This window comes from Xyrauchen texanus, chromosome 35 (genome assembly GCF_025860055.1).
Source record: "Xyrauchen texanus isolate HMW12.3.18 chromosome 35, RBS_HiC_50CHRs, whole genome shotgun sequence".
Taxonomy (NCBI): domain Eukaryota; kingdom Metazoa; phylum Chordata; class Actinopteri; order Cypriniformes; family Catostomidae; genus Xyrauchen; species Xyrauchen texanus.
Window position 1 is genome coordinate 32467073 of NC_068310.1, and position 23635 is coordinate 32490707.

The following is a 23635-nucleotide window of genomic DNA, read 5'->3' on the forward strand; positions in this document are numbered from 1 at the left end:
CTTGACCCTCCTTTTCTTTAAAATAGCAAAAATCTGGGTTCCAGATTTACAATGGAAGTGAATGGGGCCAATTTTTGAATGTTAAAAGCGCTCCCTTTTTAAAAAGTATAGCCCCAACAATGTGTTAAAATGATTTTAGCGTGATAAAATAACTCACTAACTTTTTCTGTGTAAAGTTATAACCAATTTTACAACTTTGTTGCCATGATGATGTAATGTCAACACCTCTAAACCCCTAAAATGACGGTAGAAATTACAATATAAACAACTTTACAGCTCAAATAATACATGAGTTTTAACAGAAGAATTAATGTAAGTGCTTGTATAAAATTATATGCTTCATGTTTGCCTTAAACCCTCCAAACATTGTCCCTATTCACTTCCATTGTAAGTACCTCACTGTAAACCTCCATTTCTGCTTTTTTTTTTTAAAGGAGGGACGAGTCTAAATTAATCTTTGTGGTAATCAACATTATTCCACAAATGCTGTTGATTGTACCTAGCTTGTATTGAACCTAGATTATTACTTTCAATTTGTAAAATACAGGAGATTATGGATCGTATCAGATTCATGCACATCATGCCCTACTTTGTATCTCAGTATGAATATTCCGATAACAAGAACTTATGCTTGTTTCCAAGGTAACAACATATAGCAGAATATAGCATTTGCCAGTGCTTTTATCATGCCCTACTTTATATTTCAGTATGAATTATAGACTAAAGTGGCTTCACTCTTTAAAGTAAGCAACATACGTTATTTATTTATTTTTGTATGTATGTGTGCTGAATTTAAGGCATCTATTGCTATGCAAGCAAAAACGAATAACCCCCCAAAAACATTAAAGTAGTCCATACGACTCTGCACTATATTACCATTCTTCTGAAGCCATACAACTGTGGCAGTCACTATGAATTCTCTTTGTACGGATAATAGCTGTGAAGTTATGAGATCAATGGAAAAATGGGTTTGGAATGACATAAGGCTGAATGCACAATTAAATGCATTCCGTTTAATTGTGCATTCCATAAAACTTTATTAACTTTAAAAATCACTTTCAGTAACACATCAGTAACATAAACGCAGTGGCGCGTTCATGTGAGAAGATGGAACTGTGCTTTGTATACAACGGGGAACGAACGTTAAGCGAGAGTTAGTTCATTTCAAACAGCATCCCAGTGCTGGCGTGAAGCAACGATGTAAAGTTAAAAATAAATGTAATTATTGATTTGTTTCTCACACCAACCCATCGATTTGCTTCAGAAGAATTAAACTGATCAACTGGAGTCATGTGGATTACTTTTATGCTGCCTAAATATGCCTTTGGGCCATCAAATAGCCAGCAGCCTGATGGCACCTGTTCACTTGCATTATAAGGACCAACACATCTTAATTTGTGTTCTGCTGAAGAAAGACAGTCATTCACATCTGGGATGGCATCAGGGTACGTGAATAATGAGAGAATTTTCATTTTTAGGTGAAATATTGAATTCTCTTTGAATGTTACACAGGAGGTTAAAATAACAGCAAACAGGTTCGGAACAACACGAGGGTGAGTAAATAGTAACTGACAGAATAGGCAAACTATTCTTGTTGTAGCAATACCATGGATATGCTTACCATTTGCCAATTTCTGTGTACTAAATATGGTGTTTTCCATAAATAATGGATAAATAGAGATATGTCCTCTAGTCCCATCTCACCTGTCTATCCAGAAAGCACATGACCCACAATCGCGCGACACGCATTCTTCTTGCGTATTCTGAGCTGTCATTATGGAGCAGGCTGTTCCTCTGAACTCGTGGGAGGAGCATCTGGATCACTGGCAAACTTCAGCAACTTAGTCCAGTTCTCTTCCATAAGGAAGTATCGCTCCATCGGGCCCTAGAAAACACTCAGCGGAAAACAGGCCCGCGTGCCTTGGCGCTTGTGTTTTTGCGACCTTTAATCGTCTGTCAGGAACTAGGAGAGAAGCGGATCCGAGAGGAAGAACAGACCGCAGGGCAGCGACCGACCGCGATGATGGCGTCCATCGGTAACACCGGCAGCGCCTCTAGCCCGATGGTCATTCTCGCCCCCAAAACAAAGACCAAAAAGAAACATTTCGTGCAGCAGAAGGTGAAAGTGTTCCGCGCGAGTGATCCGATGCTCAGCGTGTTCATGTGGGGAGTGAATCATTCGGTAGGGCGTTATGTGTTTAACTTCCTACCTCACACAACAACTACATTGGACATGATTAAATCGATGGGAGTTTTAGGCTTTTAGCCATTTCTTCTGCAATTGCCATATAAATCTGGAAACAAAATCACATATATATTTTTTTTAATTCTCTAATAATCAAATAAGATTCTACTGGATAAACTGACATTTTGAAAATTAAAAAAAAAATAAACAAAAACATTTAATTTCAGTTTTTGCCAAAGAATCCTACTTGATCCTTGGAATGTGCCTATTTGATTACATTACGATTGTTCCAAATTAATTTAGGACATTCTATTAGGGGATTCTGGGGAAGTAAAAGCGTCAGTGTTACATTTTTGTCTAAAGCTTTGGTTGTTGCACAATTAGAGACTGGAACTAATCATGCATAACTGTTTGGGATTTGGGAAAACTGCAAGTGCAAAGTTCATTTCATATGTAAAAAGAAAAAGAAAAAAGTCATTTTCCCCCCTCCTCTCTGTTTTTCCAGATAAATGATTTAAATCAAGTTCCGGTGCCTGTCATGCTGCTTCCTGATGACTTCAAAGCCAACACCAAAATCAAAGTGAACAATCACCTCTTCAACAAGTATTTATCAAAAGCACATAATTACTCTACACTCTGTTTCATTGCACAGTTGGATCTGTGTGTGCTGTAATTCTACAGTTGCATGTAAACCTGATCTTATAAGTATGGACATGTTTATCTTTCTTGTAATGATAGAGGATGTGTAAGGAATTGCTCTGAAAGCACCCTGCTTTTTTGCCTTCAGGTGATAGGAATATTTGCTAGATCTGTCAGGTGTAACAGCAACAGATATGAAATTACCCTTATATCTCTTACAGGGAGAATCTTCCAGGCCATTTCAAATTTAAGGAGTATTGTCCGCAAGTCTTCAGGAACCTCAGGGAGAGATTTGGAATTGAAGATCTTGACTACCAGGTGGCCTGACTTATATTTATACAGTATATGAGGTTGAAGTCAGAAGTTTACATACACTTAGGCTGAAGTCATTAAAACACATTTTTATCCTCTCCAAATTTAATATTACAAAACTATAGATTAGCCGTTTAGGACATCTACTTTGTGCACGACACAAGTAACTTTTCCAACAATTGTTTACAAACAGATTGTTTCACTTTTAATTGACTATCACAATTCCAGTGGGTCAGAAGTTTACATTCACTAAGTTAACTGAGCCTTTAAGCAGCTTGGAAAATTCCAGAAAATTATGTCAAGCCTTTAGGCAATTAGCTTCTGATGGGAGGTGTACTGAATTGAATGTGTACCTGTGGATGTAATTTAAGGCCTTCCTTCAAACTCAGTGCCTCTTGGCTTGACATCATGGGAAAATCAAAAGAAACCAGCCAAGACCTCAGAAAAATATTGTGGATTTCCACATGTCTGGTTCATCCTTGGGAGCAATTTCCAAACACCTGAAGGTACTACGTTCATCTGTACAAACAATAGTACGCAAGTATAAACACCATGGGACCACACAGCCATCGTACCGCTCAGCAAGGAGACGCATTCTGTCTCGAAAGTGCAAATCAATTTCAGAACAACAGCAAAGGACCTTGTGAAGATGCTAGTGAAGAAACAGGTAGACAAGTATCTATATCCACAGTAAAGCAAGTCCTATATCGATACAACCTGAAAGGCTGCTTGGCAAGGATGAAGCCACGGCTCCAAAACCACTACAAAATGGCCAGACTACAGTTTGCAACAAAGTTAAGAGATTGGAGTGGTCACCACAAAGCGCTGACCTCAATCCGATTGAAAATTTGTGGGCAGAAGTGAAAAATTGTGTGCAAGCAAGGGGGCCTACAAACCTGACTCAGTTACACCAGTTCTGTCTGGAGGAATGAGCCAAAATTCCAGCAACTTACAGTGAGAAGCTTGAGACCCACTGTGAATGTGATGAAAGGAAAAAAAAAAAGCTGAAATAAATTACTATTATTCTGACATTTCACTTTTTTTTCTCCCCTTTTCTCCTCAATTTGGAATGCCCAATTCCCAGTGTGCTCTAAGTCCTTGTGGTGGCGTTGTGACTCAATCCGTGTGGCGGAGGACGAATCTCCGTTGCCTCCGTGTCTGAGACCATCAATCTGCGCATCTTATCACGTGGCTTGTTGAGCATGTTACCGTGGAGACATAGTGCGTGTGGTGGCTACACACTATTCTCCACAGCATCCATGCACAACTCGCCATAATGTATTTGTGTAAGGTGTATGTAAACTTCTGACTTCAACTTTACGTATAGTATATGAACAATATCATAATAGTTTTACCACCTTAGGTTAAAATTTACAGATTGATTACTGAAATGCACTAAATACAAAACAGAAATGACAATCAAATTAAAAGTTTTATAATTCTTCATTTAAAATTAAAGTTTTAAAATGAAACGTATTTATTAAATAGGCCTAATTTTCCATTTTTATAAAAAAAAAAATAACTTTATAAAGCAAACAAGACTTTATTTCCTTTATGAATAATTTAATTTCTTGTTTCTTACCTTACCTGGACAGGTAATGTTTTTAGAAGATTTGAATGTACATGCATAAGTATATAAATTATTATTGGAGCAAATCTGATCTGAAGTTTTATGCCTGTGTTTGTCTGATGGAGTCATCAGGTGTCAGTGGCTCGCAGTCCTCCCACGAGAGGTGAGGGACAGGGTGAAGGTCTTCTCTTCACGTCCTACGACCGAACACTGGTAGTGAAGCAGATTAACAGTGAAGATGTAGCCGACATGCATAACATTCTGACCGAGTATCACCAGGTATTTAAAAAAAAATAAAAAATACTGGTCTGGAAATTATTTTATTTAAAATTAAAACATTTTTTGCTTGTCTTGGACAAGTTTTCAGACTGAAGAATTCACTCTCCACCTATTGTGATATTTAAATACTCAATTGATGTTCACACGCTCTGTGATTAATTTCCTCCTCTAGCTGTCATGCAAACCTGTTCCATCACTGAAATCATTTTCATGTTTCATCTCACTTCCTTGAAATAAGAAAATTCATTTTTCTTATACTGACGGTCAGCTCTGTTGATTTGGGGGTTTAATTAAAGAATAGTCCACTAAAAAAAAGAAAATTCTGTCAACATTTACTCACCCTCATGTCATTCCAATTATGTATGACTGACTTGCTTATGCACAACACAAAAGGAGGTGTTTTAATTAATATCCTGGTCAGTCTTTAAATACAATGGCAGAGCATAGTGACTTAAAAGAAAAAAAAAGGCACCCAAAAGTATCAAAGATTATCCCCCAAAAAAACACAAAATACTGTACTGTAATTATTAAGCCAAGAGGCCTATGACTGAATACCACACACTACCTAAAGTTGTTTGCTGTCCTTTTCTGCATATCGCGGCACCGTTTTGTGGTCTATTCTGCAAAACGCGGTGGATCCTTTTAGTTTATCATGACACATTCGTCCCGTTTCATGGCCGACCCACCGGACCGCACGGTTCTCCCGATGGCCAGTCCGCCCCTGATCGGCCAAAGTGCGTCGGCCCATCGGGAAAATGCGCGGTATGCCAGATTAACAGTACAGCTTGTCCACTTCAGTGGCTCTCATGTCGGGAGTACATGAAGACTCTTCCATTCACTTTTACAGCCAACAACAGAACACTTACTGTTTCTGACGCTTACGAAGCTGAGACATTATTCTTCTCATTATTCTGCTCCAGCGCAGAAAAAATGGCGGACTGTGTGTAGATCACTCAGGGGAGGATCTCTATGATATTGGGTGGAGTCCATCACCAGTCGTGGGCGAGGCCTGCTCTAACCTGACGTCACGTTAGAGCAGAAACGAAAACCGTTAATTTTGACACACTGTTTTTGATTAAAAGAATTTTGTAAAAGTGAATTTTGGATAAAAGGTCCCCTTTAACGTGTATTGAACCCGGAATGTTCCTTTAATGCTCGTAAAATAGGCTTAATTTACTTTGCACATAATGTCATTTCTTATTTCATTCCCTTATTTATCCCTTTGACTTTGTATTGTTACCGGAACATGTTTTCTTGAAATTCAACTTGAAGCTTGTGTATGCTTGTGGTCATACTAGGAGTTATTCATAGAGTTTGTGTTTGCTCTCTTGCAGCATATAGTGAAGTGCCATGGCAATACTCTCCTCCCTCAGTTTCTGGGCATGTATCGTGTAACTGTGGAGAGTGAGGACACGTACCTGATCATCATGAGGAACATGTTCAGCCACAGACTTATGGTCTACAGAAAATACGATCTGAAGGTAGGAGTTATTCTAAGATACTGTATATTATCAGAACGTTTTTGGCTTTTAATGAGACTGTGGACTTGGCATAAATGATATTTGCTTCGTCGCCCATCATTAACTTCTCAAGCTAAGAGCGAACCACACCAAAATCAAGTGCAACATCCTGTTAGACCAGGTTTAGGAGATTTTGGTGGACATGATTAATGAGTAGTTTATAAATAGTAGCTCATTTGCATCTATAATTGGGGACAGTTCTGGAACCATTCGCTGAGGCTTGCTTTCAAAGAAATAAAGGTCTGTTCACAATGAGTAAGTGTTTGCTATGAATATGTCAGAAATGCATCTGATAACAAAGCAAGTTGTTTTTCATCCTGTAGGTGTTTTTTTTCTTTCTGTTTGTTCAATGAAAGCAATTAAGCATTCTGACCAAAATGACAAACACTTTGTCAACAGGCCATTGCACCCACTGTCATGTGTTTATTGCCATTTTGATTTGATGCCACAAGGGGGCGTGATTTACCCACATCATGTGCAGAACAAATTGATATTCCATTATTATTTTGGTCTGTCGGAGAATCGGATATACATTCCATGATAGAGTCTGAACGCTGTTTTGATAAGGTTTGCACTAACTTTGTGTTTTTTTTAATCCAGGGATCCCTGGTAGCTCGTGAGGCCAGCGACAAAGAGAAGGTAAGATATCACTCCAAGAACTGTTAAGAGAATTTCAAAGATGCCAGATACCACAGCTGAAAAATTCTTTCTACTCATGGCAGGTGAAAGATTTGCCCACATTTAAGGACATGGATTTCAGAAACAACATGCAGAAGGTGTATGTGACTGAGGAACAGAAGGAGAAGATTATGGAGAAGTTGAACCGAGATGTTGAGGTAAAGACTGAAGATTGAGCTTCTGAATTTCAGAAAAAAGATTCTTGGTTTTCACGGTCAAGGAAAAACCTAGAGAAATCAGGACATTTTTCATAAAAAATGTCAAGGAAATTAATAAAATCTTTAAAATCATCGACATTTCTTTGAATAGATGTCATTAAAGTTACACTCTGCTCTAAAAATATTCATCAACCAGATTGTGCTTTAGGGAGGAGGAAGGGGCTGTTCACACCAAACATGTTTTTGTATCTATCGGCACTGTTTTTCAGTTGTTTTCCTATGTAAACATGCGTTAGATGGATGCATTGCACCGCATCTCTGCTTTTCTTTTTTTGTGTGTCTTGTGCTGGAGCACTGTTTTTTTGGAGTCAAGTTAAAAAGAACTTAAAGGAATAGTTCTTTCAAAAATAATGATTTTCTTACCCTCATGCCATCCCAGATATGTATGAGTTTCTGTCTACTGAAAAACACAAACAAGGATTTTTAGAAGAATATTTCATCTCTGTAGGTCCATACAATGCAAGTGAATGGTGACCAACACCTTGAAGCTCCAAAAAAGCACATAAAGGCAGCATAAAAGTCTCAAGTGGTAAAATCCATGTCTTCTGAAATGATTCAGTCAGTCTTTGGTAAGAACAAACCAACATTTTACTCTCTTTTTATTTTGTTATAAATCTTGAGATCAGTAGTCTCCTTGGCGATCATCTATTATGCGTTAGGGCTGGGCAATAAAACAATATTAATATTTATCGCAATAAAGAAAACCCACGATAAGCTTTTGAGGAATTTTTTTATATTTACTGCCTGTCGCTAAAACACAAGCAGTTCGGCTTTTTCAGGCTGCGTTTCCAATGGGGCGGACGGAATCCACTCAAAGGCGCTCACAGCGCTAGGAGAGAGCTTGCTCCGCACCGCTGCCAATCCTAAGATCCACCTTGCAAGCATGACGCTCTGCTTTCATAGGAATGAATTGAAAACGCTCTCAGCTTCGCTCACAACGCGCCAGTGGTAACGTAAGGTCAGTCTGGATGAACTTGCTAATGCTAGCTGCCTTGCTAACGGTTAGGTTACGTCAGATTGATTCCATCCGCACCGCAAGACTTCATGACAGCGGTTGTGCCCTCTCATCGTCTCTAGTGAAGAGCGCGACAACAGCTCTAATCTTTCTGTGCTGTAATCTTGAATATTGTTCTCTAGCACCAAACATGCATCATTTCTGCCCTGTCCCGCTCTGCACGCGTTGCCTCTTTTCCCTGCATGTGTGTAGACATGAAGCGCCGCATGAGTTAACGTGGTTTCAAAGCACCTTTTAGACCAAAACGTTTTTCCCTTCTAAATGTATCTTTATTATCAGCATGTTACGAGCCTTTAATAATAAACAAATCGATTTCTGTTCTAATTTTGAGAAAATTAATTAGATGTCTGGAATGGATAAGGAAAGACTAAAATTGGTAGACTAGTCTCTCGCATTAATGAAAATATAAAAATATTTTTTAAAAACGTTTTCTACATTTTCTCTCAGGACACCCCTGAACCCACATTCAGCATCATTCCACAGTCACAAGGGCTTCTATACCCCAAACTTGGGTATCTGAATCTAAAGATATATAAAAAATATTTCATTTTAATATAAAAATATTCCATCAAATACTGGACTGCTGTCACTATGCTTCAGAACAAACAGATGATCTTTTAACATTCATTTTCAATTGATAAACTCTATTTGGAGCGTCAAAGTTTTGGTGACCATTCATTTGCATTGTATGGACCTACAGAGCAGTATGAATTTTAATTGTTGGGTGAACAATTCCTTTTAAACTGTTCTTGCGCAAGGATGCTAAAATGCCTGTTCTACATGATTGTGATCTAGTTCCTGGTGAAGCTAAAGATAATGGACTACAGCCTGTTGCTAGGCATCCATGATGTTGCACGTGCCGAGCGAGACGAGGAGGAGGCAGAGGAGCCCAGCTGTGAAGAGGATGCAGAGTCTGAGAACGGCCTCACTTCGGCCGCACAGGTGGGCTCTTATGGCACATCGCCAGAGGGCATCGCCGGTTACATGAACTCCTTCAAGCCTCTGGGCCCTGGAGAATTTGACCCTTACATTGACGTTTACGCCGTCAAAAGCGCCCCAGGTAAGTTTTAGCGGGGAAGGGGAAGTAGAGTTGTCACTGAGGAAGTGTAGTGGAAACACCCGGATGAGAGAAATTGAATAGAACATCATATTAGGGTTACTATTGTTTGGTATTTCTTAATTGAAGTTGTAGTTCTATTTTATTTTCAATTTGTTGTTTTCATTAAGTTTCAGTTTTTTATAGTGTATTAGTACATTTCATTTTTATTTTAGTTTTGAAGCTGCCAAAGTTCATGCATTCGCTGAAAGAATTTAAATTAGTTTTAAAGGGATAGTTCACCCAAAGATGTACAATTCTCTTCATTCACTCCCCCTCATGCCATACCAGATGTGCATGACTTTCTTTCTTCTGCTGATCACAAATGAAGATTTTTAGAAAATGTCTCAGAGCTGTATGTCCATACAATGCAAGTGAATGGGTACCAACATTTTGAAGCTCCAAAAAACACAAACACATAAAAGCAACATGAAAGTAATCCATGCCTCTCTTGTCTTCAGAAGCGATTAGAAGTGTGGATGCAAAACAGATCAATATTCAATCAGTATTCTCTAAGTACTCCTCTCTGGCCAGTAGGTGGCGATAGTACACAAAGAAAGGATTTGCCAAAAACAAAGGAAGAAGAATGTGAAAGTGTTTTATAGTAAAAAAAAAATTCAAACTGTATCCGTTTCTCACCCACACCTATCATATCACTTCTTAAGATAAGGATTTAAGCACTGGAGTCTTATGGATTACTTTTATGCTTCCTTTGAGCTTTTAAGTTTTGATCACCATTCACTTGCATTGTGAGGGCCAACAGAGCTGAAATATTCTCCTAGAAATCTTTGTTTGTGTTCAGCAGAGAAATAAAAGTCATACACATCTGGAATGTCATGAGGGTGAGAAAACGATGAGAGAATTTTCATTTTTGGGTGTACTATCCCTTTAATAGTGTTATCGCTATTTAGTGTTATTTTCCTGTTTAATGAAGGCGAGTTGTACAGGTTTAAAAAAAACTAGAACTAAACTTAATTTGTTGTCCGTTTAATTAGATTTTTGTTCATTTTCAACTTGTGAAAATATATATTAGTTTAGTTTCAGTTTTTCCAATTATGTTTTAACGAAAATGTTACCATTTACTTTTCATTGTAGTTTTCGTTAGCGATAATAACACTGCATCACATGCGTGATTCTTTGGATTCTAGGAGCACCGCAGAGGGAAGTGTACTTCATGGGCCTCATTGATGTGTTGACGCAGTATGACACTAAGAAGAAAGCTGCCCATGCAGCAAAGACCGTTAAACATGGCGTGAGTGGAAAATTATTTTAATGGACACTTGTCCAATATACTTTGCTTGAGGTTAAAACAACACGATTCATCCTGTTTTTTTCTTTTCAGGCTGGTGCTGAAATATCTACGGTTCATCCAGAACAGTATGCCAAACGGTTCCGTGAATTCATCTCCAACATTTTTGCATAACCACTTCTGTGTATCCTTATCTACACCTAACAGGGCCAATCTCACAAAAACATGTCCAGGTTGCATTTAAACCCAAAAAGCCTATTGTTAGGAACATTGCAATATTTTACAATCTGATATTATTTTCATGACAATTTAAGCATGTTTTTATCCCAAAAAAATTCTACTTTTGTAATTCTCATCATTCCTTATTCTCTTTACTGTACTAGTTGTTTTTTGCTACATTAAAAATAATGTAATGCATTGATTTGATTTAAATCACCATATATTAAAAGCAGTATGACAAATTATACTTTGATGCACTAGTACTTTTAATATTTTTTTTGCATTACAGTAATGAGAAATGGGGGGAAATATGCTTAATTGTCCTGAAAATCTTGTCACAATGCAAAAAAATTGTGATTCTAAAAATAGGCTTCTTTTACTGTAAACAAAGTATAATTTCTTTCATTTGAATTGGGGCTGAAATATAACTCGGATATGTACTTGACAGTTTTCCTGAGATTTACCCAAAAGATCTTCACAGTTCACATAGGTTGATATTTTGTTATTATATGGTGGCCAACCTGACATTCTCATCCACACTACACTTATGAACTGTGTATTCACAAATGAAAAGAACTAGATTCATATGAATCACCTTGTGACACAACCCACAATCATGGGAACATTTCCTAATCTTTTAAGGAGATATGACTCCGAACATGTAGCAATGACATAACTTGTTATTGGTGTGCTCTCTCTCTCCCTCCCTCCCTCCCTCTCTCTCTCTCTTTCTTTGGACTTTGGAATGGCAGAGAGAGAAACAGTCTTAACCGATTATGGAGGAATAGCAGTAACTCATGTTGTCCAATGCTTAAAGTGCATGCTTGTTTCACTCGATAAATGCTGCACTAGAATGTTATGTGGGGAGGCATGAAAGAAACTTTGTTAAAATTGGTACCAGTGCCCCTTAGTAAGGGTCTTGTTTTAAAAATATTATGAATGCTGACTGTATGGATGAATGGAGCACACAATCTTATTTTCTCTCATGTGAGCAGTTAGCCTTAATGCGCAAAAGTAGAATTTTGTAGTTTATAGTATAAATACTCCAGTAATACTGAGCTGATTTACTAAGAAATGCCTTATTGTTGCATTTTATTTCTTGTGCAAATCAGTGTTTGGACCAAATACACTGGCAGACAAAAGTTTGGAATAATGTATAGATTTGATTGTCTTGGAAGGAAATTGGTACTTTAATTCACCAAAGTGGCATTCAACTGATCACAATGTATAGTCAGAACATTACTGATGTAAAAAAAAAAAAAAAAAAAACCATCACTATTTGAAAAAAGTCATTTTTGATCAAATCTAGACAGGCCTCATTTCCAGCAGCCATCACTCCAACATCTTATCCTTGAGTAATCATGCTAAATTGCTAATTTGGTACTAGAAAATCACTTGCCATTATATCAAACACAGTTAAAAGCTATTTGGTTTGTTAAATGAAGCTTAACATTGTCTTTGTTTTTGTTTTTGAGGTGCTACAGTATGCAATAGACTGGCATGTCTTAAGGTCAATATTAGTTCAAAAATTGCAAAAAAGAAATGACTTTCTCTAGAAACTCATCAGTCAATCATTGTTTTGAGGAATGAAGGCTATACAATGCTTGAAATTGCCAAAAATCTCATACAAAGGTATGTTCTTCAAAGACAAAGGACTCTGTCTCTAACAAGGACAGAAAGAGATGTGGAAGACCAGATGTACAACTAAACAAGAGGATAAGTACATCAGAGTCTCTAGTTTGAGAAATAGATGCCTCACATGTCCTCCGCTGACAGCTTCATTGAATTCTACCCGCTCAACACCAGTTTCATGTACAACAGTAAAGAGAAGACTCAGGGATGCAGGACTTATGGGAAAAATTGCAAAGAAAAATACACTTTTGAAACAGAAAAACAAATAGAAAAGTTCAGAGTGGGCAAAGAAACACAGACATTGGACAACAGATAATTGGAAAAGAGTGTTATGGATCTTAACCCCATTGAGCTTTTGTGGGATCAGCTAGACTGTAAGGTGTGTGAGAAGTGCCCGACAAGACCGCCACATCTATGGCAAGTGCTACAGGAAGTGTGGGGTGAAAGATCACCTGAGTATCTGGACAAACTGACAGCTTGAATGCCAAGGATCTGCAAAGCTGTCATTGCTGCACATGGAAGATTTTTTGATGAAAACTCTTTGAAGTTGTTTAAGTGCTTAAATCAAATTGTAATAGTAAGTTTTAACGTTATCAATGTCCTGACTTTACATTGTGATCAGTTGAATGCTATTTTGGTGAATGAAAGTACCAATTTCTTTACATAAGATCAAAACCTTAAAGTTGTCATTATTGTAAAAATCAAGTTGTTGAAATGTCGTTTTGGACTCAAAACTCAAATATTTAACTTCATTGAACTTATTTTTCTTAAATATTCAGACTTAAGATTTGGATTGTTAATAACTCAAACTATTGAGTACAAAATTGAGGCTATGGAGAATACCCACAATCCCTTGCTTCTTGAATTATGTTTTCTTGGTCCGGGGGAACAGATTGGGGAATTTAAATAATTGTTATTAAAAATTAATAGATGTTTAAGCTTTATTATTTATGCTTTGTTGCAAATAGATGTTTGGTGTAATGTCACCATTAGGGCGAACTGTGTCTCTTTGGTCAAGTTGGACCCTGGTCACACTATCTCAGTTCTCTTTGTGCATGTGCAGCTGACGTGCATATATGCATTTCTGTCAAGAATTATTTAATAACTGACCTATAATCAGTTATCATCTTTATTTGAGCTGTGCTGTTGTTTGATCTAAAATTGAATCAACTAAAATGTACAACAGTAGAAAAAACAATATTTAAATTCAAATCTGAGTCCATGTAACGAGGTATTAGGGAAAGGAGGCGGCGAGAACCGGCTTAACATAAATAATCATTTAATGATTAACTTAAGCAAAAAGACAAACACATGCCGGACAGCTTCCCGTTACTCTCTCTCGAACCGCTGACTCCTGTCGCCTTTATCCCTCTCCGGCTTGATTAGGGGCCACCCAAATCTCTGCCACAGACTACTTGCATGTAGTTAACTCAACTTAAATAGTTAACTTCACTCTACTTGAAAACCAAGTTAATTGAAATTAAATACTCAAGTTTTGGGAGATCCCATAACTCAATGGAATTGAGGGAATGAGTTTATTCAATCAAATGAGTGTAATGAACTTATTAGGGTTTTCAGTGTACATTATTCCAAACTTTTGGTCACTGGATTATATTTTCCAGAGATATAAACAAATTGTTCTGTTATTTATTCATTTTAGGCTTGTCAGGCACAATTACTGTATGTCCATAATAGTTTTGAATTTAAATGGTATTTTTAGAGTTGTTTTAACACCTCAAGATGTTTTTACTTTAGGAAACAATGTTACATTGTGTTAACAATGCAAGTAACAACCAACTGCAGTTACTAATAATGTACAATAAAACACATTTTTTATCTATATGTTGGGTAACACAGAGCAGTTGAATTCATATATAAATTTGGTTTCATGAAATGCACACTGTATAACTAAGTTTATATGTATTTATGATACTGCCAATAGCTATTTTTCCAACCAAGTTGTGAATTTCAGGGATGCAAACTTACTCACCTTTCAGCTAATGTCACCTTTTTGGAAGCTTTTCAAATTAAATTCACTTGAAATGGTTACTTCAAGCTTAAACGCTTGTAAAAAACAAAGTGCACTCAGAATGACATGAATTGTAATTTTGAAATGAATGTATAAAAATCATGATGGAGTGGTGGTGGCGTAGTGGGCTAATGCACATAACTGTTAATCAGAAGTTTGGTGGTTCGATCCCCACAGCCACCACCATTGTGTCCTTGAGCAAGGCACTTAACTCCAGGTTGCTCTGGGGGGACTGTCCCTGTAATAAGTGCACTGTAAGTCGCTTTGGATAAAAGCATCTGCCAAATGCATAAATAAAATAAAAAAAATGACCTCTCACATGAGAGGAAGACTCTAGTCATATCAGTAACCTTATAGAAGATATTTTATTCTACTTGGGGCCCTAATGGGTGCTGCCGTTTTAGAATCACATAACCAGTTGAATATTACTCCCTTAATCTCAGTAACTGTCTTGTTATTGGACCCTTTCACTCTTGGGTTAAATGAATCATGGCTGATTGTGAATAGTGAATTTCTACAATGTCATCTGTAACTGAAAACTATTGACTTTGAATGATGCTGCATCCACACCACTAGGTGTCACTGTAAGTCCAAGATGACACAAAAAGTTACTGAGTGCACATTTAATTATAACAAAAAGCTTTAAATAAAACAAACAAATCAAAGGAAAAATACACATCTGGAGCATCTACTATGACCTTCTCACCGCTCATTAGTTTGCATCCCTGGAATTTTATTTATGTGAAAATCCATAATATCACAAAAACAAAGCTGCATTTTCATCCCATGTGTTCAAAAGAACAAAATCATCACTTCCAGAGAAGTTGTAGTCACTGTGACTTTTATTAATGAAATACTCAAGGTTTGGAAAATGCAGACAAAACACACTGTCATGTCTGGGAGCGACAGTGCTTCACGGTTCTGGGAGCACTACGTGCGTGCGGTCCCCCATCCTTGTGGCTTATACCGTGCGGATCTATAAGATATTTTTCCAAAGATATAATAAACCTGCTGTTCGGTAGAGTTTACATTTGTATTCAACTTATTTACTCTGCAAACTCTTTGCAGGCTTTGGATTTCCCAGACACCATTATTTCAGGATGACCAGATCAACATTTCAGATGCAATGATTGGTCCGATTTATTCAGACGCATGATGTTTTTAATGCACGTCTTGTATTCCAGATAAATTAAATAGGGGTTATTCGGTAAATGTGTTTCCATCATAGTTTATCCGCATTTATTTTTGAATAAAAAATGTATCCACCTCAAGCCAGTGTAGACGTTTTTTATGCACATTTTGGACATCTTGGTATTTCATCCCAATATCCCAAAATGTGCATAAAAATATGTGAATGGAAAACACGCTTATAATATCTACACAGTTCTCCTGTTCATGTCAAAGTTGATTTAGTTCCCAATAATTAAGTAGAACTGAGGTCATTGGAGTTAAGCCTGGGCCTCAGTGAGGTCTAGACCTTACATAGAGAGGGGTTGAGGACAGGATACCTAGCCTTTTCCAGAAGCCATGATTTTGCTGACGATCTCTTTCCTGTTGCACTGACGAAAAGATGTGCTCATAACAATGGGAAGTGTGCAGAAAAATCAGACGAGAAAAACAAACGTCCAGCAATTTGCTGACGAACTCTTGAGAAACTAAGTGTAGCAGGAACACGGAGTTCAGAAAATCATGTTATTCTCTAAAAGGCATTACCCAATACATTTGGTTAAACAACATTTCACACTTTTTTTAAACATGGTAACATCTTTCAGAGAAGGGTTAACTCTATAATAAGCCAACCAAGGGTTTAGAATCAACAGTTAATGTACAAATCCTGAAGCCTACCTAAAAAGCCAGGGTTAAACAGTGTGAAACATGGAACAAGATAACAGGATTACACTGACCCAAGGTTAAAACTGACCTTAACATTTTCAAGTGTAAAATCCATAGTAGGCCATATGAGAATGATACATCAGAGAAGATTGGGTACATTTTAATTATACGCTTTGAGTATATCAGATTTTTGGCTAAATACCCTGCTAAATACTTGGATGATGATCAGCATAATTGTGTGGAATGTTGTATGCCTTGTTGATGAGAGAGGTCAACGGAGAATGGCCAGACTGTTTCGAGCTGACAGAAAGGCTATGTTAACTCAGATAACTCCTCTGTACAATTGTAGTGAGCAGAATAACATCTCAGAATACACAACATGTCAAACCTTGTGGATGGGCAACAACAGCAAAAGACCATGTTGGGTTCCACTTCTGTCAGCCAAAAACAGAAAACTGAGGCTACAATGGGCACAGGCTCACCAAAACTGGACAGTTAAAGAAAACAGCCTTGTCTGATGAATCTGTATTTCTGCTAAACAGATGGTAGGCCCACTACAGCCTCAGCTTTCTGTTCTTGGCTGACAGAAGTGGAACCCAACATGGTCTTCTGCTGTTGTAGCCCATCCACAAGGTTTGACATGTTGTGCATTCTGAGATGCTATTCTGTTCACTACAATTGTACAGAGGAGTTATCTGAGTTAACATAGCCTTTCTGTCAGCTCGAAACAGTCTGGCCATTCTCCGTTGACCTCTCTCATCAACAAGGCATTTGCATCCACAGACCTGCTGCTCATTGGATGTTTTGTTTTTGGCACCATTCTGAGTAAACACTAGAGACTGATGTAGTGAAAATTCCAGGAGATCAGCAGTTACAGAAATACTCAAACACGACTGGCACCAACAATCATGCCACGGTTGAAAACACTGAGATCACATTTCTCCCCATTCTGACGGATAATACGAACATTAATCGAAGCTCCTGGCCTGTATCTGCATGATTTTATGCATTTCATTGAATAAGTAGGTGTACCTAAAAAAGTGGTCACTGGGTATATATATATATATATATATATATATATATATATATATATATATATATATATATATATATTTCATATGATGCATATATATCATATGGTGCATATGATAGAGGGTGTTGAAATAGAAATGGCTATGTAAACCAACATTAAAGCTAACCTAAATAAAGAACCCAACCAATACATATCACTTAATAAATAGGGGTGTGTGGGGGTGGGGGGGGGTGGAAGAATTTCCTGCTATTGTCCTAGTGGAGTTTATGTTTTTTCAGCATATCAGGCACAATCCAGCAAAATGTTTCTTTTTCCTTTTAAACTTTAATAACTGTGAAAATATTCTGTGAAAAACTAAACACTGATCAGCACCGATACAGATTCAGCTTCATCATGTGTAGATGAGAGTAAATCAGTGCAAATTTACAAGCCCTTTCAACATTTAATCGTGCTGGATAAGGATTGTATTTAAAAGACTAATTTATTTTATATCAGCAATGGAATTACTAGTAAAAGTGCATATATTTGATATCAGTAATTAGGTTTTCACTAGTACCAATCATGCTTGATATCAAAAATGGAATCTCAACTAGTAAAAAACATAATTATTGATATCTGTAACTGCATTTTCATATCTATAATGAATTTTGTTGGAATTCTAAATATACATATCAGCTATATATTTCTTACTAGTAAAAATGATCCCTTTTGACACCAATTTTGAGACCACATATTTATGTGTGGAAAGAGTCAATTCCTGATATCAACAATTAAATTATAATTATATATATATATATATATATATATATATATATATATATATATATATATATATATATATATTACAGTAAAATACAAATTGTTTATATCTGGAATTTCTTTTCATTTTATTTCAGATATCTGAAAATGGATTTGGATAGAGTAATTAAAGATATCTTAAAATGCTTTCTTACTACAGTAGTTACAATAACATATATATATCTGAAATTAACATTGTCATATTTTGGCAAATTTGATATGCTTTTAGCTACCAATTAAGGCTGGGGCATACTTTGTTTTTGTCTTGCACACAATCGAGCACTCAGACATTGACCGAGAGCGCATATGGACACATTCGAAGCATGCGCATTATGACTTTTTGTCTTAAGTACACTCTTAAGTACAGTCAATGGCAGGCGCATGTGCCGACGACACGCACAGACGAGAATTGTCTAGAAAGACTGCGTGGACTGTGCTGATGATGAAATTTACATCACGCATACTGTTCGCGGAAGTAGAAACCCGAAGTATACTTGGGCCTTAAGAATGTATAACTCTGAGCTCAGTTGTACACATTTTACTGGTCCACGGAATTCTGCAGATGTTTTTCCCCAGAATCGGTGCAAAGCACATGAAACATTGTGCAGATTTGCACCCACAGAAGTCCCCAGAAAGCTCCACGGATGTTTGCAAAAACATGTCATTCACAAAGTTCTACACAAACCCCAGCACCATTGTATGTTTGTTTATTGCATATTTATGCAAATTTGAGCATGCTTTCAGTTACCAAAAACAGTGTAATTCTCTTCTCCGTAAACACAGTTTTTCAAAGAATGTGCACAGATTCTGCAAATACCAGTACAGATTTGCAGCTCATAGGGTGATGTGTAACATATACACCCTGGGGCTTGGGCATTATCCCTATTTACTTCTTGCACCACACCCTCATGCAACCTCTTTAATTCCATCTTGGCTCCACACATTGTTTAGACCAATACTTGCAAAAAACAAACAATCTCCCCGGTCCTACACTCGATACTATCTGCAAACAAGGCAGCAATCTCAGAATCTTTCCTGCCGAATTCAACCCCCTCCTGTCCTGTGAGGATGTCCTGTGAGTGTGATGATAGTGCATCCAGGCGCGTGAGAGAGGGAAGAGCTTATTTTGCCCCACAAGCCAATGTATGGCTGGAGCCTGCACAATTTTCCAGTCAAGTAAAGCACTGAAGTGCTATTTTTCCTGGACTGATTCTTCATAGGAGTCAACACCAAGAGCTTTATTAACACGTTCCACAAAGCAAGGTGAGTCTCCAAAAATGTTTCAGATTTGTATTGATTCTTGATTCAATTGCTGTGGTCTCCTGATTTGAATATCTAATTTGAGACTTAAAAAAACTTGGGAATGTATGTATGGTCAATAAAATGTTGACAAAAGTATTTTTTTGATTCACAGAATAAGATTTTTTTTTTTTTCAGTTAAAGTTAATGTTTGATCAGTAAATTTCAAATGAGAAACTTTTAAATTCAGTAGCATCACTTCAAAAATTTGCCCTGCACAAATTGGCCCCATTCAATTCCAATTTAAGTACCTCACTCTAAAAAATGGTGGTTGTAATCAACATTGTCTCAAATTTTGTCATTTGAGCTTAACTTTGAAACAGAATATTCTTTTAAGACAAAAATAATCTTGAAGCTTTCTGGCTGTCAAACGTTAGCGGAACATGTCATAGGTAATTTGGTGTCCTACACCTGTGTGAAATTGAGGGAAACTGACTTAATACAGTACATCCACTTAAAATCTAAGCACTTAAAAAAGTACTCATAATTTAGTGGAAACAAATTTCTGAGAAAAAGTTTGGCATCTTTGTTTGCTGAAGCCACTTGGTTTGACATTTGGATACTTGGGATTGTTATCTAATGCTAAAGTGTGACTTGAGTGGACAAAAGTTGTGGGCCAAAAATCTTATTAGCACAGGAGCATTGTTTTATTGAGGATTGTTTTCACAAGAACATTCTTTTATAAACTTCACACTTTTCCACACTATAAAACTCAGCAAATTTGACACAACTTGTATAATGCCTCAGGAGGTGATCCTTGTGAATAATCTTTGAGCAACTTCTTAAAATGTTTTTTCTTCACAGAACATGACTGCTGATTTACACAATTCCTCATTTGACCACTACAACGGCACACCATGGTTTGTCTACGACTGCACCATCCAGCTGGATGAGGACAATCGTCGGATTGCACTTTTCCTCCTCTATCTGGTGCTGTTCATGGTGGGCTTGGCCGAGAACAGCCTGGTGGTGTGGGTGAACTGGCGAAGAAGACATTCCGCAAACGGTGTGCTCTTCTGCATTATCAATGTGAGCTTGTCTGACTTGATGGTGGTCTTCACCATGCCCTTCTTCATGCTGGAGGTGACCATGAACAAGGTTTGGCTGTGGGGACGCTTCCTTTGCAAGGTCACGCATCTCGTATACGTCATCAACTTCTATAGTAGCTCCTTCTTCCTGGCCTTCATGACTCTGGAGAGGTACCTGTCCCTAACACGGCCCAACGCGCCTGCCTGCTTTCCGCCACAGAACAAACGTCGCTGGTTGCTCTGTGCTGGAATCTGGCTGCTGTCCCTTGTGCTGGCCTTGTTGGAGAACGTACACGTTGATCTTTTGGAATGGGATGAGCCGGGCTGCTACATGATTCCCGAGCATTACTACACGGAATGGTTTGTGTCTGTTTCTTTCCTGTGTCTCATATTCCAGTTCCTGGGCCCAGCATCTGTCATCATAACCTGCAATGCTTTGATTGCCCGAGCCGTCCGCACAGCTCCAGAGGTCCAAAATCGCCGGGACGTTTGGTTGGTACACGTGTACTCATTGGTGTTTGTGGCCTGCTGGTTACCGTACCATTTGGTGGTGTTCATGTTGACAGTGGATGACATGGATCCACACCTGTTCTCCTGCAACACGGTGGGGGTGCTATACTTCTCGTTTAGTGTCGTGCAATGCTTGTCGCTCTTTCACTGCATCGCCAATCCAATCCTCTACAATTTCCTCAGTAAGAGCTTCTGCAATAATCTAATAAATGAAGTGATCAGCCGTATCTCTTCACCGGCAGTTAGTACTCCAACTAACAATGTAGCCGCGAATGAAAAAGAACGGAAGCTCAGTAATACCAGCACTAGTCACTCAGAAATTGGAGCTTGAAGAGGGAAATTCCAATAGAATTATGTAGAGTGCTTCCTGAATGCTGATTTGATGAACACTTAAAATTACTAGGAAAAAAGGATGTTCTAAAATGTCCATGTTAAAGGTGCCAAACAACAACAGATCATGTTTTTTGGCCAATTGCCTGGTAACTAGCTATATCGTCTCCTGTTTTTCTTACCTCAGTATTGTTAAGAGTACAAGGAAGGAAATATTGTCAGCCTCTCATAACCTTCATTTCCACCAGTTCCTCGGATCACATCTAGGAATTCCTTGAAATATGTAATAAAAGCTCTTTCCACATTGTTCAAGACTGTTTTGATTGTTCTATTAAACTCATAAACGTTCATGCATGTTCCATCAGTGTCTAATTGCTCAAATGAAACATTGAATGCTATTTAAATGGCTTTTGAGCTCTACTACTTTGTACATATTGTTGGATAGATAAGTGAAATCATATAAATAGAATAACAGTGTTTTAACATTTGTTTTTGTGAAAGGGGTACATTTGTCCAGCAAACTGCAAGGGTAGGAAAATGGCCCATGCCATTCCTTTGGAGGACATCCTATTGCTTTCTGACAGAGAAATGATCTCTGTCAACAGTATACAGTTTTCACTCACCAAGCACTTTATTGGGAAAGCCTGTACACCTACATATTAATGTGATGATCTAATCAGCTAATTGTGTGGCAGCAGTGCAATGCATAAAATCATACATATACGGGTCAGGAGCTTCGGATAATGTTCACATCAACCATTCGAATGAGGAAAAAAAATGTGATCTCAGTGATTTCGACCGTGGCATGATTGTTGGTGCCAGACGGGCTGGTTTTAGCATTTCTGTAACTGCTGATCTCCTGGGATATTCACAAATGGAAATGAAATCCACTGATCTGCTACTCATTCAAAACAACAGCGGGAGAGGTGCTTCATTCATAGCAACTTTAACATAATTAACGTTACTAACGTTAACACGATTGTCATAAAATTTCATAATAAAAACGTGGCCCATGTTGTTCAGCGTTTGGATGCTCCCTGTATGCCTGGAACCAACGGATATTAAAATGCTTAGATTTTTGAAAAAGCAAACACAAATGAACCCCTGCAGCACTGAAGCCAGACGGCTGGATACAGTAAGGCTTTTACCCAGGGGAAAGATGATTGTTGGCAGGTGTTGGTAATCCACACATCTAATGGCTGGCAAGAGAGTTAAGTAAAAGGCACTGAGTGTTATAAATAAAATAAAGAAATAAAAGGGGGTGCATCAGAACAGATCAGTGGCCATCACTCTTCACCTGTGTGCACGTTCTGGGCACAGACACACAAAAAGCATTACAATAGATGAAATTACTCCGACTACTGTAGGAAACGGCGTTTCCATGTTCTTTTGATCAGCAGATTTCAATGGTGGAAATAGGCAGCACTGCAGTTTTAATAATCGTTTAAGCTTTATAGAATGTAATAATGTATTTTAATGTTAATGAAAGTTATTGTAAATTGTTTATCTATGGTATACAGTGAAGCAACTATGTGGGTTCATTTCTGAAATATCAGCAAAACAAGTTTAAACTTGGTTCAATGAGCCTGTATGATTATGTCTGATATGTAACAGGTTGATGAATACACATCCTCACATGTTCAACATGCTTCTAAATTCTAAGATATGTGATATACAAATAAGAACTACCACTAGACATGCAATATACATGTCTTTACTGCTTATATTATTAACCCACATACAATAAACATAATATTTGTATTTCAATATGATCATATACCATATCATAATTTAATAACAGCTGTTTAAAATTTAACAATATTATTTACTGCATTAAAATAAGCAAATACATCATTTTAGCAGTATGAGATTATTTGTATTCACTTATCCCTTCACAAACAGTAGACCATGTGCTGCGGTGGTGGACACGGGATCTGTTTTTCCTGTTAAATTGTATTTGGTGATCTTGATCAGATAAGACGATTGTTCGATCCTATTTGACCTCATATCTGTCACAGCGACAACATTTAGGGCATTTAAAAAAGCAGTTTGCAATCAGAGTTAACGTTTAAAAAAAAGTTAATATCCACCAACAGCAGCTGCGGGTCAATTGTGTATAATAGAGCAAAGCTGTGTTCACACTGCCATCGACATGAAGCGAAA

General features: G+C 37.6%; 2 protein-coding genes across 2 annotated transcripts; both read left to right on the plus strand.

The window, feature by feature from the left end:
- Nucleotides 1-1738: 1738 nt before the first annotated feature.
- On the plus strand, nucleotides 1739-14452 carry LOC127628818 (phosphatidylinositol 5-phosphate 4-kinase type-2 gamma-like). The gene is made up of 10 exons (XM_052105728.1): nucleotides 1739-2182; nucleotides 2691-2788; nucleotides 3046-3142; nucleotides 4839-4985; nucleotides 6320-6466; nucleotides 7106-7144; nucleotides 7228-7341; nucleotides 9212-9476; nucleotides 10661-10764; nucleotides 10855-14452. Exons 1-10 carry the CDS (start codon nucleotides 2021-2023, stop codon nucleotides 10933-10935), a joined length of 1254 nt encoding a protein of 417 aa, XP_051961688.1. The 5' UTR covers nucleotides 1739-2020; the 3' UTR covers nucleotides 10936-14452.
- A 4867-nt stretch (nucleotides 14453-19319) lies between these two features.
- On the plus strand, nucleotides 19320-21813 carry gpr182 (G protein-coupled receptor 182). The gene is made up of 2 exons (XM_052105733.1): nucleotides 19320-19568; nucleotides 20409-21813. The coding sequence occupies exon 2, from the start codon at nucleotides 20412-20414 to the stop codon at nucleotides 21471-21473; it is 1062 nt and encodes a 353-aa protein (XP_051961693.1). The 5' UTR covers nucleotides 19320-19568; nucleotides 20409-20411; the 3' UTR covers nucleotides 21474-21813.
- Nucleotides 21814-23635: the final 1822 nt, after the last annotated feature.